The 18,111-nt window shown below is 38.4% G+C and overlaps 1 protein-coding gene across 1 annotated transcript; it reads right to left on the minus strand.

Moving 5' to 3' along the window:
- Nucleotides 1-3,939: 3,939 nt before the first annotated feature.
- LOC110790349 (uncharacterized) lies at nt 3,940-17,753 on the minus strand. The gene is made up of 3 exons (XM_021995132.2): nt 17,103-17,753; nt 16,647-16,958; nt 3,940-5,112 (listed from the first exon to the last, which is right to left on the minus strand). The coding sequence occupies exons 1-3, from the start codon at nt 17,751-17,753 to the stop codon at nt 3,940-3,942; spliced, it is 2,136 nt and encodes a 711-aa protein (XP_021850824.2).
- Nucleotides 17,754-18,111: the final 358 nt, after the last annotated feature.

Here is an 18,111-nt window from a genome sequence, read left to right on the forward strand (position 1 = left end):
GCTTGACATCATCAAGACTGACGGGCCTGCTCGTGGTTTGTTCCTGAATGTGGACAAGACTGAACTTTTCTGGCCCATGGAGGATCCTAGAGAAAAGGTGGAGGGTGTTTTTCCAATAAATATCTCTCACCCGTGCAAAGGTGTCAAACTTCTTGGTGGTTCTATAAGTTTGGATGTGGGCTTTAGTCGGGATCTGGCTTTGAAAACGGTCACTAAAACCATTGCCTTAATGAAGGCCGTCAACAGACTTAATGATCCTCAATGTGAGCTCCTTCTTCTTCGCAATTGCGCCGAGGTCGCAAAAATGTCTTATGCTTTGAGAACTTTCTCCCCCGTGTCTTTCTTGGATTCCCAAGTTCAATTTGATCATGCTTTGCGTATCTCCTTGGATAAGATTATTATTTCTTCATGGCCTGGGTATGGTGACTGGAAATGGTGGCTCGCCGCTCTCCCAATCAAGTTGGGTGGTCTTGGCATTCTTTATGTAGGGGATGTAATCCGTTATGATTTTCTTGCTTCTAGTCTTCAGACGAGTACACTGCAGATCAAGATTATGTCGAACACTAGTATTATCTCCTCTCGTTATTCTTTTCAGCTTGATCTTGATGATTGCAATGCTTTTTGTAACGTCGATGCTCTCTCTCTCTCTCTCTCTCTCTCTCTCTCTCTCTCTCTCTCACCACTGGATCTTCTTCCTCCCAAATGTCAAAAACCCTCTCTCTCTCTCACCACTGGATCTTCTTCCCCCCAAATGTCAAAAACCCTGGCAAAGTGTTACTTTGGTGTAATTGAGAAAAACCTCGTTGTTAGTTTCATGCTTAGCTCAAGGCATGTTTCTCTTCTAGTTTTATATGTGCCGCGGAAAAAAACGAACCATCATCAATTTCTTTTTGTGTTGTGCTATAGGCTCATGATGCCTTTGTTCTCTGAAGGTAGTCACTGCTCGAGTTGCAATGCTCCCAGGAAAGACCAATGGGGAGATCATGATGTCCATTGTTCTAGTGAAGTGGGTGTGAAGTTCAGGCATAATTTAGTGCGTGATATTCTATTTGATATTTGCTCCAAGGTTGGGATCGTGGTGCGTAAGGAGGCACCCATGGGATTCCTTTCAGAGGATGGGAAGGATCTTAGGCCTACCGACCCTTTACTGTTTAATTGGTACTGGGGAAATTATGCATGTTTGGATGTGACAGACATCTCTCAATTTATTGGTATGGGTATGGGTTCTTGGGCTCTTGGGATGGCCTTGCACAATGCTATGGAGAAGAAGAAGAAGAAGAAGAAGAAGTACAAGAAGAACAAGAAGAACAAGAAGAAGTATCTTTCCAAATGTGAGGAGAATGGTTACAAGTTCATCCCTTTTGCTTTCTCTACGTTCGGGGAATTGGATAAGGAGGTTTTGGGCACGCTTTCACGTATCAAATCTCTTTATATTAGTCACTCTAACAATGTTGTTAAGAGTAGTGCATTTATCTTTCACCGATTGAGCTTTTGCATTTAGAAGGGGGTGCGAGAACAATTAACATGTTCTAAACTTCCATCCAACTTTATTATTATGTCCAGATCAGAACCGAACTATGCATATCATGTTTTGATCAGAAAAGCTATGTACAAATCATGTCTAGATCCAAATCGATATGTCCAGATCAGAACTGATACGATCATATCATGTCCAGACATAACTAATCTATACAAATCATGTTTGATCATAAGTTATATGTCCAGATCAAAATCGGTATGTATAGATCATGTGTAGATCAGAATCGATATGTCCAGAACAAGACTGATATGTACAAATCATGTCAAGATCAACCAATCTATACAGGTTATGTCTAAAGAATCGATCTATCCAGATCAGGATCGTTATTATCAAATCATGTCCAAATCAAACTGATCTGTCCAAATCATAACTGATATGTCCAAATCATAATTGATCTGTCCAGATCAGAACCAATATGTACATATCATGTGTAGATCAAAAGCGCTATGTCCAGATCAGAACTGGTATGTACAAATCATGTCCATATCTGTGCAGATCATAACAAGGCCATAATCGATATATACAAATCATGTCCAAATCAGAGCCAATATGATCAGGTCATGTCCAGACATAACCTATATGTCCAGATCATAACCGATCGATACAGATCATGTCCGTCTCTAAACCGATATGTCCAGATTATAACCTATATGTGCAAAATTTCACAAAATAATTTAATATACTAATAAAATAAAAATAAAATTACATTTCTTTTTTAGCGTGGAGACTTATGCATTTTAGGCTTCTGCAATGGTGTAGACTTATTCGTTTTAAGCTTCCACCATAGTAGAAGCTTAAACAACTGAAGTCTCCACCATGTGCGAACTCAAAATGAAAAAGTCTAACTAATTTATTTCCGAAATAATTATTTGAATTCAAACAATTAATGACACAAAACTACTTCGTATTTAATATCACTACTTAAATAAAAATTAGAATTACATTTTTTTTTAGCATGGAGACTTGGACTTCTACGTATGAAGCCCTTACCACGGTACAAACTTCTTCATTTTAAGCTTTCACCATGGTAGAAGTTCAAACAACAAAAATCTCCACCATGATGCGAGCTCAAAACGAAAAAGTCTAACTAATGTTTTCTGGAATAATTGTTTCAAATGTAACAATAATTGAAATTGGATTAATATGGAGACTTCTTCATTTTGGGCTTCTACCACAATGGAGACTTCTGTAGTTTGAGATCCTACCATGGTACGAGCTTAAACTGCAGAAGTCTCTACCATGGTGAAAGCTCAGAATAAAGAAACCTTTGTAAGTTTTGGCGGACAAAAAAAATACATCTTGGGATGACGTGGATATTCCCTCGTATGTCTTGTAGACTTGTACATGTAAGAATTTCGACGCATTTTTTGTCAGAGATTTGCGTCGCCGGAAAATTCCCTCACCGGAGTGGTGGCAGCCGCCGGATTTTTGGCCGGAGGTCTTGCCGGAGTGGTAGTTGCCGGAATGTTGAAAGGTTGAAGGTGGGTTGTAAGGTTGAAGGTAAGATAAGTGAAAGTAAAGTGAAAGAGAAAAATATGAAAGGATAAATATAAATAGGAATAATTGTGACGCTTAATAGAGCGGGTGAATACTTATGGGACGGGTTTAGTCAGCTCCTTTTCCAATCACGAAGTCCAACACATTTCTACTGAGATAAAATGGAGTAGTATGTATCACTTCATATTTTTAAGGTCAATTCCATTTTTTCCTGATTTGGACCGATCGGGTCAGTTTTTAACGATGTTATTGTTTGTGCAGCCCGTTCCACAATAAGAGCAACTCCAATGGTGGGCTAATTTGTTAATTAGCTTGACATGCCACATCATCTTTCTAAGCTATAATATTTCTAGCTACTTTTTACTCCAATGGTTAGCTAATTTGTTAATATATTTTTTTTTTCTTTTAACACTTATTTTACTAATAAATGTAAATATAAATTTTATATTCCAAAATTATTGTTTCCAAATGACGTATTCTAGCATTGTGAATTTGATGTTTGTTTACAACCAATGAGGAGACAAATTATTTGTTTGTTTCCGAAATTATGCCATAGTTGATTTGTGATTCAATTACCTCTAGTACTTGTACTTTCTAAATAAATTATCCCCAATTAGGTCTAGGCGGACTATTAGGGTGTATGTAAAGATTTGGGACTAGGATTAGCTAGTACTGTTACCTTCTCTAGAAATTATTATTCATGTTTAGGAGTGGGATTAGCTAATATGTATTGTGATTATTAAAATTTTCAAAAATAAAGTTATTATAATTTTTTTTTATAAATATGTAATTCGGAATATTCCATAAACTTAACCAATCGTATGCAAAATGCACAATAATATTAACTTTGTATAATTAATGCAAAACTAAACACTTGTCACATGCATAAGATTAAACGATAATCAGTCATGGGATTGGCCTCCAAAACAACTCCATATATGTTCCACTAGATCCGCCTTTAGTTGATGATGCATTTGTCTGTCTCGAATGGCTACATCTCTTTCAAGAAACGCTTGAAAATCTAGTGGGTTCCCTTGATGAACATCACCAACAACTGTCGGTAAAAAATCATTGTGGAAGTTTCTAGCGTATGTGTGTCTCTCATCTTCAACAATCATATTATGCAATATAACACATGCTTCCATTATATCATGGAGTCTGCGTTTATGCAAACACCGTGCTGGTCCATGAACTATTGCAAAACGAGCTTGTAGTACTCCAAATGCTCGTTCGACATCTTTTCTTGCACTCTCATGCCTTTTCTTGAACAATAGCCTTTTGGGGTCTTGTGGATGTGAGAAGGTCTTCACAAATGCAGCCCACTCAGGATATATGCCATCTGTAAGATAGTACCCCATATTGTACTCTGTTTCATTGACAATGAAATTAACCTGTGGAGCTCTTCCTTGTAACGTCTCTTGAAATAAATTAGATCTGCTTAAAACATTAAGATCATTGTTTGACCCTGCAACACCGAAATATGCATGCCATATCCATAGATCTACTGACGCGACTGCTTCAAGCATAATTGTTGGATACCCATAATCACCTCGTGTGTACTGCCCCTTCCAAGCGGTTGGACAATTTTTCCATGCCCAATGCATGCAATCAAGACTACCAAGCATTCCAGGAAAACCATGATATTCTTCATGCATTTGAAGAAGTCGTTGGACATCGTTGTCATTTGGCCTTCTCATGTACACATCTCCAAACACCTCGATAACAGCACGACAAAAATTGAATAAGCATTCTATTGAAGTGCTCTCGCCAATTTTGATGTATTCGTCGACAACATCAGCAGGAGATCCATATGCTAAAATGCGAATAGCAGCAGTGCATTTTTGAAGGGGAGACAATCCCATTCTTTTAGCAGCATCAACTTTTTGTTTGAAATATTGTGAATGATTTCCAACGGCTTCTACAATACGGTTGAACAAATTCATGCTCATTCGAAACCTTCTGCGAAAGAAGTGTTCTGGATATACAGGTTCGGTAGAGAAGTAGTCTTGGTATAGACGTTCAGCACCACCTTCACGGTCACGAGGCACATACTCTCTCCGAGGACGTTCTAACTTCTGTTAGGTTATGATACATATGACATTACATAGATCATGCGGAAACAACCATTAACCCAGGACAACATATTATTTACACATAATCATATAGCATAATTTAGATGCATACTCTTTGTTGCGTGCCCTCCCTAGCTGCGCCCGAACCGAACAAGAACAAGTCTTTAGGACTCCAAGTGTCGTCCCTCCGTAGATAGTCCACAGCACGTCCGGATCCGCCTTAAGATTGACCAACTAGAATCGCCCTTAAGGTACTAGAAAATTTCGGCACTTTATGAGCAAGATGTGTGTTTTAATTTTCTCTCAAAAAACTCACTTTTGAATACTTTGAAACTTGTGTATAAATTATGACCCCTAGGCCTTTATTTATAGAGTTATGGAAAAGGAATCGTAATCCTAGTAGGATACGAATTAATTGAAATTAGAATCCTACATGAATTCTATTTAATTAATTTATCCAATTAGGAATAGAAATTTAATCATACACTGACTCTTGTAGATTTAGGAATCACGCATGAGCACAAACTCACACACACACACGGCAGCCACAAGGGCTGCCCATGCGCGTGCGAGCAGCAGCCCACGCAGCGCGGCCCACGCAACGGTGGCCTTGGCGCGCGCTGGGCCTGCCTTGTGGTAGGCCTGGGCGCTGCCTTGGCTGGGCTTGTGGCGCGCGCGTGCTTGCTGGGCGATGGCCCGGCTTCGTGCTGGGCCTTCGTCCGGCAGGCCTCGTCCGATGCTAATTCGTACGATACGCTTCCGATTAAATTTCCAGTTCCGGAATTTATTTCCGATACGAACAATATTTAATATTTCCGATTCCGGAATTAATTTCCGTTTCGAACAAATATTCAATATTTCCGTTTCCGGAATTATTTTCCGATTCCGGTAATATTTCCGATTCTGACAATATTTCCGTTTCCGGCAATATTTCCGATTCTGGTAATATTTCCATTTCCAATAATATTTTCCGATACGTACCATGTTTCCGTTTCCGGCAACATCTACGACTTGGATAATATTCATATTTCCGATACGATCCATATTTCCGTTTCCGGCCATATCATCGTTTCCGGAGTATTCATTTCTTGCCTGTGACGATCTTAGCTCCCACTGAAACCAAGATCCGTCGGTTCCGAATATTCATAGATGGAGTATTTAATGCCATTAAATACTTGATCCGTTTACGTACTATTTGTGTGACCCTACGGGTTCAGTCAAGAGTAAGCTGTGGATTAATATCATTAATTCCACTTGAACTGAAGCGGCCTCTAGCTAGGCATTCAGCTCACTTGATCTCACTGAATTATTAACTTGTTAATTAATACTGAACCGCATTTATTAGACTTAACATAGAATGCATACTTGGACCAAGGGCATTATTTCCTTCAGTCTCCCACTTGTCCTTAGGGACAAGTGTGCATTTCCTAATTCCTTTGTCGCTCGATGCTTGCTCTTGAACATAAGGTAAGAGTTGTCATCCTTATTATGTCCAGAGGTGTTCCTCGGTTTCAGAGTTCAACTGATCAAATAAACAGATAATCATAGCCTATGATTCATCCGAGCACGGCCATGCATTTCACAGTTTCTAGCTCTCCGAGTGGCCTTGTACAACTTTTAAGCATCTCATCCCGATTTATGGGAGGACAATCCCAATCTTGCGATCTTGAGATTAGACTTCGTTTGATAGGTGATTACCTGAGCGTTGCCTTTATAGCCTCCTTTTACGGTGCGACGGTTGGTCAACGTCAAAGCAACCAGTTCTCAAACAAGTAATCTCAAATCACTCAGGTATTGAGGATTTAGTGTCTAATAATTTAATGAAATTTACTTATGACAGACTTTCATCTCTTACAGTAAAGTTTCATAGGTCTTGTCCGATACTAGTCTTCCCAAAGTAAGTATCTATGCAAATGATTATGACATTGCCATGTCCACATAGTTCAAGAAACAGAACTACTAGTCATCTTGCATTCTAATCGTCTAACGTTTTCTATGCGTCCAATTTTATAGAAAACTCCGATTAGGGACCATTTTCAACCTTTGACATTCAAGTTCACTTGATAGACATTTCTTAGTCACAGGACTGGTCCTGACAGTCTATCTTGAATATATCGTCAAGTTGAAGGGACTCATCATTTAATAAACCACAAATTAAATGGAAAAATGAATTCCTTTCATTTATTGTGAATGATTAACCAATAATGTTTTACAAAGATTTAAACTCTAAAACTTTAAAACATTAAACAGAGACATCAAAGCCATTCTCCAATATGCTTGATTCCCATAGCTGCAGTGTGCGAGTTGTGCTTCGCTTGCGGCAGAGGTTTAGTTAATGGATCTGATATGTTGTCATCAGTTCCAATTTTGCTTATCTCGACTTCTTTTCTTTCAACGAACTCTCGTAGAAGGTGAAATCTACGAAGTACATGCTTGACTCTCTGGTGGTGTCTAGGCTCTTTTGCCTGTGCAATAGCTCCGTTATTATCACAATACAGGGCTATTGGTCCTTTAATGGAGGGGACTACACCAAGTTCTCCTATGAACTTCCTTAGCCATATAGCTTCCTTTGCTGCTTCATGTGCAGCAATGTACTCCGCTTCAGTTGTAGAATCCGCAATGGTGCTTTGCTTAGCACTTTTCCAGCTTACTGCTCCTCCGTTGAGGCAGAAGACAAACCCAGACTGTGATCTGAAATCATCTTTGTCGGTTTGGAAACTTGCGTCCGTATAGCCTTTAACAATTAATTCATCATCTCCACCATAGACCAGGAAGTCATCTTTGTGCCTTTTCAGGTACTTCAGAATGTTCTTGGCAGCAGTCCAATGCGCCTCTCCTGGGTCTGACTGGTATCTGCTCGTAGCACTGAGTGCGTACGCAACATCCGGGCGTGTACATATCATAGCATACATTATTGAACCAATCAATGATGCATATGGAATCCCATTCATTCGTCTACGCTCATCAAGTGTTTTTGGGCACTGAGTCTTGCTTAGAGTCATTCCATGAGACATGGGTAGGTAGCCTCGCTTGGAGTCCGCCATCTTGAACCTATCAAGCACCTTATTGATATAAGTGCTTTGACTAAGTCCAATCATCTTTTTAGATCTATCTCTGTAAATCTTGATGCCCAATATGTACTGTGCTTCTCCTAGATCCTTCATCGAAAAACATTTCCCAAGCCAAATCTTGACAGAGTTCAACATAGGAATGTCATTTCCGATAAGCAATATGTCGTCGACATATAATACTAGGAAAGCAATTTTGCTCCCACTGACCTTCTTGTATACACAAGATTCGTCCGCGTTCTTGATGAAACCAAAGTCACTGACTGCTTCATCAAAACGTATATTCCAGCTCCTGGATGCCTGCTTCAATCCGTAGATTGACTTCTTTAGCTTGCATACCTTTTTAGCATTCTTTGGATCCTCAAAACCTTCAGGCTGTGTCATAAACACAGTTTCTGTTAAAACGCCGTTTAAGAAAGCAGTTTTGACATCCATCTGCCATATTTCGTAATCGTAATATGCAGCGATTGCTAACATTATTCGAATAGACTTTAGCATTGCAACTGGTGAAAAGGTTTCATCGTAATCCACACCGTGGACTTGCCTGTAACCTTTTGCAACCAATCTAGCTTTGAAAACTTCAAGTTTCCCATCCTTGTCCTTTTTCAGTTTGAAAACCCATTTGCTTCCAATGGCTTGGTAGCCATCTGGCAAATCGACCAAATCCCATACTTGGTTTTCAGACATGGAGTCTAATTCAGATTGCATGGCTTCTTGCCATTGCTTGGAGCTAGGGCTCGTCATAGCTTGCTTGTAAGTCGCAGGTTCATCACTTTCAAGTAATAGAACGTCATAGCTCTCGTTCGTCAAAATACCTAAGTACCTTTCCGGTTGAGATCTATATCTTTGCGATCTACGCGGGGTAACATTTCTAGATTGACCATGATTCTCACCAGATTCTTCTAAAGATCTCTGAGTTTCATCTTGAATGTCATCTTGAGCATTCTCTAGAGTTTGTTGTTCGACTCGAATTTCTTCGAGGTCTACTTTTCTCCCACTTGTCATTTTGGAAATGTGATCCTTCTCCAAAAAGACACCATCTCGAGCAACAAACACTTTGTTCTCAGATGTATTGTAGAAGTAATACCCCTTTGTTTCCTTTGGATAGCCCACAAGGATACATTTGTCAGATTTTGGATGAAGTTTGTCTGAAATTAATCGTTTGACGTATACTTCACATCCCCAAATCTTAAGAAAAGACACATTTGGAGGCTTTCCAAACCATAATTCGTATGGAGTCTTTTCGACAGCTTTAGACGGAGCTCTATTTATAGTGAGTGCAGCTGTATTTAGTGCATGTCCCCAAAATTCTAATGGAAGTTCGGCCTGACGCATCATTGACCTGACCATGTCTAGCAAGGTTCTGTTCCTCCGTTCTGACACACCGTTCCATTGTGGTGTTCCAGGAGGAGTCAATTCTGATAGAATTCCACATTCTTTCAGATGGTCATCAAATTCATAGCTCAGATATTCACCGCCTCTATCAGACCGCAGTGCCTTAATCTTCTTGCCTAATTGATTCTCTACTTCACTCTGAAATTCCTTGAATTTGTCAAAGGATTCAGACTTATGCTTCATTAGGTAGACATAACCATACCTACTGAAGTCATCAGTGAAAGTGATAAAGTAGCTGAAACCACCTCTAGCATTTGTACTCATTGGTCCACATACATCTGTATGGATTAAACCCAATAGTTCATTTGCTCTTTCTCCAACTTTAGAGAAAGGTTGCTTTGTCATTTTGCCAAGTAAACATGATTCGCATTTACCATAATCCTCTTAGTTAAATGGTTCTAGAATTCCTTCCCTTTGAAGTCTTTCTAAGCGTTTCAAGTTTATATGGCCTAATCGACAATGCCACAGATAGGTGAGATCTGAATCATCCTTTTTGGCCTTTTTGGTATTTATGTTATATACTTGTTTGTCGTGATCTAATAAATAAAGTCCATTGACTAATCTAGCAGATCCATAAAACATCTCTTTAAAATAAAACGAACAACTATTGTCTTTTATTATAAAGGAAAATCCCTTAGCATCTAAGCAAGAAACTGGAATGATGTTTTTAGTAAGACTTGGAACATGGAAACATTCTTCCAGTTCCAAAACTAGCCCGGAGGGCAACGACAAATAGTAAGTTCCTACAGCTAATGCAGCAATCCGTGCTCCATTTCCCACTCGTAGGTCGACTTCACCCTTGCTTAACTTTCTACTTCTTCTTAGTCCCTGTGGATTGGAACATAAGTGTGAGCCACAACCTGTATCTAATACCCAAGAAGTTGAATTAGCAAGTATACAGTCTATAACGAAAATACCTGAAGATGGAACGACTGTTCCGTTCTTCTGATCTTCCTTTAGCTTCAAGCAATCTCTCTTCCAATGCCCCTTCTTCTTGCAGTAGAAGCATTCGGATTCAGAAGTGGGTTGACTGACCTTCCTCTTTGCAGATTTGGCGCCAGTTTGCTTAGTTGGGCTGGCCTTGTTGCCACCTTTCTTAGCATTCCTCTTCTTTCCAGATTTCTTGAACTTGCCCCCACGCACCATAAGCACATCCTGCTTATCACTTTTGAGCGTCTTTTCAGCGGTCTTCAGCATACCGTGAAGCTCAGTGAGCGTTTTGTCCAGACTATTCATACTGTAGTTCTGTTTGAACTGATCATACCCGCTATGAAGAGAATGGAGGATGGTGTCTATAGCCATTTCCTGAGAAAATTGCTGATCCAGCCGACTCATATTCTCAATGAGTCCAATCATTTTGAGAACATGTGGACTTACGGGCTCGCCTTTCTTAAGCTTGGTCTCAAGAATTTGCCTATGAGTCTCGAATCTTTCGACTCGAGCCAGATCTTGGAACATGTTCTTCAACTCACTGATGATTGTGAAAGCATCTGAGTTGATGAACGTTTTCTGCAGATCCGCACTCATGGTGGCGAGCATTAGACATTTCACATCCTTGTTGGCATCAATCCAACGATTGAGGGCAGCCTGAGTGACCCCGTCGCCTGGAGCTTCGGGCATCGCCTCATCTAGGACATACTCCTTTTCTTCCTGCATAAGAACTATTTGCAAGTTCCTTTGCCAGTCAAGGAAGTTTTTCCCGTTCAACTTCTCCTTTTCGAGAATTGATCGAATGTTGAATGAATTGTTGTTTGCCATATTAAAAACTACAATTGAAAAGAATAAACAAATAAATAACCATTCACAGTTTCTCTTAATAAACTTAAATTCTAGCATACATGCATAATTCAATGTTTATTAAGCATTTTATTCAAGTTATGTGTTCCGGCAGGTGTGAATAAAATGATTCCAAGATCCTAAAATCATTGAAGAACTAAGCACAGTTTGTCGACTTAATCCTAGAACATCTTAGGTAAGCAAAAGCCTTTTGCTAATAGTCTAGAAACTATTCTTGGTTGATAGGTACGTCTAAGAACTTATTAGGTAAACCTATCGAATTTGCCACGACATAAAAGGACTCCTTACTTATATCGTTGAGTTTCACCAAAACTAACATGTACTCACAATTATTTGTGTACCTTGCCCCTTTAGGACCAATAAGTAACACCTCGCTGAGCGAAAACTATTACTAGATTGATGTAAAGGATATCCAAGCAAGTGTATATTTTGGCATGGCACCTTTTAACTCAATTTTTTTAAGTTTGGAACTTAAGGCTCTTACTATGTTGGTTAGATTTTAAGTGAACTAAAATCCTTAATCATGCAACATAATCAAGCTTTTGATCTCATGCATTTTAAGACATATTTAAAGCAATAAATAACTTAAAACATGCATAAGATATTTGTGATCTAGTATGGCCCGACTTCATCTTGAAGCTTTGACTTCAAAGTCCGTCTTGAAAATCTCCGTGGGAGGCACCATTTTCTTCAAATAGGATAAGCTATAACTCATTACAACTATTTGATGGTTCGCAGACCATATTTGAATTGAAAAATAACTTTGGTACTTTAGACCAATTACATTCAAATTAATGGTACGCAGACCATATTTTCTATCCTATTTGGGCCATACTAGTCACTTCATAACCTGCAAAACAGTACATATACAATATATACCATTCACCCATTCATTATCATGAATGGCCCACATAGCTGGTTAGTAAAACACATTATGCATCACGTAAACATTTGCAGCAATTAATCAAGGGCACCAATAATCTACCAATTATTCAGTCCTTATTAATTCTAATCAAGTTGTTTTAACCTTAAGGATTTGTAGACCTAATCAAGAGTTTATGACTAAAAAGCGCTCCCACTTAAACCAATAAATTCATATGCTTTACCAATTTTAAACATAAAAATGTATTTCTAGTCCAACCGGAAACATACAAATTTAATTAAAATTTAAAGCTCATATCAATTTATAATTGAATCCATAAATTTAATTTAATTTCAGTCGTATTTAAATTAATTCATGATTTTAATTTTAGTAAAATAATTAGAATAAATAACATTTATTATAATTATAATATTCAAAATTAAAATCCAAGAAAATAATTCAAATTATTAATTTTAAAATTAATTAAAATTACGTGAACTGAAATTTTCAAATTAAACATTCAAAACGATCTAATCGTAACGCAAACACCCTACGCGTTGCACGCCCATGGACCGTACGCACACAGCCATTGCTGGCCATGTGCGCGCAGCCCATGCGCTCGTCGCATAGCTGCTGCTTCCCTATCGCAAGCCTCCGCACACATTGTGCTCGCTGCGCGCGCCAGCGCTCATCGCACGCGAGCTATCGCTCGCAGTGCGCGCGCGCGACATCGCTCGCTGGGCGCGCGACATCGCTCGCTGGGCGCGCGAGCCATCGCTCGCTGGGCGCGCGACATCGCTCGCTGGGCGCGCGACATCGCTCGCTGGCGCGAGCCATCGCTCGCTGGCGTGCGACATCGCGCGCTGTGCGCGCGAGTGATGCTGGGCGCAGCGCTCGTGGCACGCGAGCTTGCGCTCGCTGCGCGCGAGGCTGCGCGCTCTTGTGCGAGGCAGCGCGCGCTGTGGCGCAGCTCGCTTGCTGCCCACACGCGACTGCCTTGGCTCGCCATTCGCCCATGCCCATTCGTTCATTGCTCGTGGCACACGACACAAGGCAGGGCTGCTGTCTTGTGCTCGTGCACTACGCCCTTGCTCATTGCATTCGTGCCGCACGGGCGACGAGCTCCCTTGCTCGTCGTCGCATGCCCGCATTATACAACACCCCTTAAGGGTAACACGAAGCGTCCATTGCTTCGTGCGTGCAAGTTATATGAACGAATCGCATAAAAATTTAAAATTTATATTTAAAATTAATGACAAATTAATAAATATTATTAATTTCATAATTTTAGGGCGAAAAATCGAAAATTTATTATCCAATTGATTTCCGATTGTTATGGATTCAAGTCTAGGTCATAAAAAAATTTAAAATTTATCGTAAATTTACAATTTTTATGGTGGTTTTTAATCATAGGTTTCTAATTAAATTACAATTAATTATGAAAATCAAATTAATTCTAAATTATTCTAATTTTCAACAAATTAATCATAATTACAAATTAGATTGCATAATTAACAAGACTAGGCATTCAAACTTGTTAAACATATGCAGTAGGTCAATCAAAAATTCAAGATTTATCAACAAGAATCGCAAATATTTAATTTAACATCTTAAATTTACGAAATTTTGCATTCGAAAAACTAAAACCTTCGAAAAGTCATAGTTAGGCTTCGAATTTGAGAATTCTGGGTTCGGCAGAAAAATATTATTTTTGTCAAAATTTTAGAATGCCTTTTACATGCGGAATTGACACAAAAATCACTCAATTCGGATGAGTAACGAAGAAACTGCCGAAAAACTGCGTACGTATAATTAAATAAACGCAATTTGCAATTAATTAACAATTACGAAAATTAATCACCCCTTTTAATTCTTGCAAATTTGTAATATTTAACCATGTTCATGCAATTTAGATTATGAAAATAATAAGGGGCTCGTGATACCACTGTTAGGTTATGATACATATGACATTACATAGATCATGCGGAAACAACCATTAACCCAGGACAACATATTATTTACACATAATCATATAGCATAATTTAGATGCATACTCTTTGTTGCGTGCCCTCCCTAGCTGCGCCCGAACCGAACAAGAACAAGTCTTTAGGACTCCAAGTGTCGTCCCTCCGTAGATAGTCCACAGCACGTCCGGATCCGCCTTAAGATTGACCAACTAGAATCGCCCTTAAGGTACTAGAAAATTTCGGCACTTTATGAGCAAGATGTGTGTTTTAATTTTCTCTCAAAAAACTCACTTTTGAATACTTTGAAACTTGTGTATAAATTATGACCCCTAGGCCTTTATTTATAGAGTTATGGAAAAGGAATCGTAATCCTAGTAGGATACGAATTAATTGAAATTAGAATCCTACATGAATTCTATTTAATTAATTTATCCAATTAGGAATAGAAATTTAATCATACACTGACTCTTGTAGATTTAGGAATCACGCATGAGCACAAACTCACACACACACGGCAGCCACAAGGGCTGCCCATGCGCGTGCGAGCAGCAGCCCACGCAGCGCGGCCCACGCAACGGTGGCCTTGGCGCGCGCTGGGCCTGCCTTGTGGTAGGCCTGGGCGCTGCCTTGGCTGGGCTTGTGGCGCGCGCGTGCTTGCTGGGCGATGGCCCGGCTTCGTGCTGGGCCTTCGTCCGGCAGGCCTCGTCCGATGCTAATTCGTACGATACGCTTCCGATTAAATTTCCAGTTCCGGAATTTATTTCCGATACGAACAATATTTAATATTTCCGATTCCGGAATTAATTTCCGTTTCGAACAAATATTCAATATTTCCGTTTCCGGAATTATTTTCCGATTCCGGTAATATTTCCGATTCTGACAATATTTCCGTTTCCGGCAATATTTCCGATTCTGGTAATATTTCCATTTCCAATAATATTTTCCGATACGTACCATGTTTCCGTTTCCGGCAACATCTACGACTTGGATAATATTCATATTTCCGATACGATCCATATTTCCGTTTCCGGCCATATCATCGTTTCCGGAGTATTCATTTCTTGCCTGTGACGATCTTAGCTCCCACTGAAACCAAGATCCGTCGGTTCCGAATATTCATAGATGGAGTATTTAATGCCATTAAATACTTGATCCGTTTACGTACTATTTGTGTGACCCTACGGGTTCAGTCAAGAGTAAGCTGTGGATTAATATCATTAATTCCACTTGAACTGAAGCGGCCTCTAGCTAGGCATTCAGCTCACTTGATCTCACTGAATTATTAACTTGTTAATTAATACTGAACCGCATTTATTAGACTTAACATAGAATGCATACTTGGACCAAGGGCATTATTTCCTTCAACTTCTCAAGTAGGAAACGTCTCATTTCTTCATATGATTCATCGAATAATTCCTCTACCAACGATTTCTTCCAATCAATGTTGTTCGATGAATTGGGGTTATCAGACATCTTAATTTTCGTGTTCGGAAATAGAAAAAATGTGTATTTCTTCCGGTATTGTATTGGGGGAGATAAAAGTATTAAAGTTTTAGGTCTTTTTTAAGTAGTGTAAAAGAACACAATACTAACGGCTAGTTTTTTTTTTTGTTAAAAAAGAGAGTAGATAGGCATAGTATTACGGTTAACTATTATAGTATAAATAGAAATGTGCATGGGTCATTTTAACTAGGACCAACTCTACAAAAGTGGCATTTAGTTAGGTTGGTGAGCTTTATATACCACATAAGTAGCATTAAGTTATGAATAGATAAACATTAACTTAACTATAACAAAGTTCAAGGAATAAAAGTATAACAACTTAGCTAGAATATTTACCTAAAATCTTGCGTAATCAAAAATAGAAAAAACAAGAACTTATTCAAACCAAATGATAATTTTGTTAGCGTTATATTAGCTTTATAATAAGATAAAAGTAACAACTATATTTTTGGTCTTTGATATCCCTTTGATATGATGCGGGTTTTAAGGTGATTGGTTTTCAACTGATAGAACTCCTCAAATCAAGAAAGAAAATGAAGATAAGCAAGGCCCATGCAAAGTCGGATGAATTGGTTGTAACTGAATCCCATAATGCAGTAACATAGTAGCTGGTGCCTGGTGGTATTAAATTTTGATACAAAAGTAGTAATGAAGGTCTGATATGCTATAGGGTGATTGTACTATAAATTGCTTCCCTTCATACCATTAATAAAATACCATCCTTAATTATAAAATAAAAAGTCTTATTGTCTTTTTGAATTAATTTCTTGATCACATCATAGCTAGAAAATAAAAAAAAGATCTAAGCTTACAAAAAAAAAAAAACGAAGGAAAAGAATTGATAAACCTTAAAAAGGTCTAAAACATGACATAGGTTATGTAAATTACATACTCCATATTCAATTCTTATGACATTCCATACTTAGCTCTTAACCTTTCACATACTTGTTCATGATTTTTCTTAACTCGTTCATCCATGTTCGAAGTATCCTTGCATAATAACTCGTAATCACTTTGGCGGATGTGGTCCTCTATTAGTGATAGTCTCTTGTTAGCTAAGTCTTCAAATTTAGTCCATGTATCAGAAACAATTTCATTATCCTTCTTATGGACCCTCTTTCTTGCTGCTTCTTTAGCTGCCTTCTGAACTATTGGACGTTTATCTAACACTTCGACGTCTTCAGTTTGTGTTCTCTTTGACGGGACACCCTCTTTTTTTACAAATTCTTGCCACTTTGGATCGTTTCTAAGTACTTGCTAAGCATGTAGATAAGAAAACTTTTTTTTCTTTTCATTGCGACTTGTATAAAGCTCCAACGCCTTGTTAATAATATCATCTTCATTATGGCCGCTCGGATGACTATCTTTTATCATTATGTAGCATCCATTAAACCTATTAACATCATCACTCATTTTGAACCAGTGGTTAGAAGCTTTATCAACAGGTACAACTGGATCTTCTCGTTTCCACGTGTTGTAGTATTCAACGATATTCTTCCAATACAATTCCTTAGTTTGGTCGTTTCCTTTTATTGGATCCTTCGAAATGGTAATCCAACTTTTACATAAATCAACATCTTTTATATGGCTCCACTTCAACTTAATATTTTTGTTGTTGGCTTGATTACTGGTCTCCTCTAAGTCGGCTTCATTTTGAGAAGATTGAGATTCAGCACCTAACCTAGGAGTTAGAGACTCTTCTTGCATACTTGAGCCTCCGACGCTATCCCTTCTTATATTTTCGTGACTTATAAAGGATTCAGTTAAATTTAAAGGACGAAGATTATAACCTGGCCTAACCATAGGAGGATTATAATAGCCAAAGTTATAATTCATTTGAGTGTTTGGTGGATACGGGGGACTTGTACGCAGGTAGGGATTTTCATGATGCTGATTAACATTCATTGATGGATAATTGTAAGGAGTTGGACGGATTGAAGATGTTTGGGGATTTGAGAAATTTGGAGGTGGTGTTATAGGATTTTGATTATCAATGTTTTGGGAATTTCCTAAATAATTGTAGTATTGGTTATATGGATCTTCATGGTCCATTGAAAAATATGGAAAGAGAATGGGTTACTACTGATGCGTGAAATGAGTATACTAATTAATGTGTAACAAACTAATAAATTTTTTTGTATAAGAAAAAACTGAAACTAAGATATACACAAAATAGAAGATATTATTTAGTATATATTGTTACCAATTGACTAGTTCAAAAAAGTTGTACTTTACGAAGTAGATAGGATGGGTAAAACAAAGTACTTAAAAATCTCAACTATAATATTATAATATATGTAAAGCAAAAGTACTAAAATCTCAACTAATATTATACGTAGGTAAAGCTAAAAATCCTATAGCTAGGTAAAGCTAAAAACCTACCGCTAGGTAATAGGTAAAGCTAGGTAAA

The sequence above is a fragment of the Spinacia oleracea genome, chromosome 6 (genome assembly GCF_020520425.1).
Source record: "Spinacia oleracea cultivar Varoflay chromosome 6, BTI_SOV_V1, whole genome shotgun sequence".
In the NCBI taxonomy this organism is placed as follows: domain Eukaryota; kingdom Viridiplantae; phylum Streptophyta; class Magnoliopsida; order Caryophyllales; family Amaranthaceae; genus Spinacia; species Spinacia oleracea.

Excerpts from the sequence above, each read along its gene's own strand:
- LOC110790349 (XM_021995132.2), bottom strand. The coding sequence starts at position 17,753 with ATGGACCATGAAGATCCATATAACCAATACTACAATTATTTAGGAAAT. Across the intron at positions 16,959-17,102 it reads GGTTCAAAATGAGTGATGAT|CAAGTACTTAGAAACGATCC; the intron begins GTTAATAGGTTT and ends CTACATGCTTAG. Across the intron at positions 5,113-16,646 it reads TTAAGAAAAATCATGAACAA|AAGTTAGAACGTCCTCGGAG; the intron begins GTATGTGAAAGG and ends ATAACCTAACAG.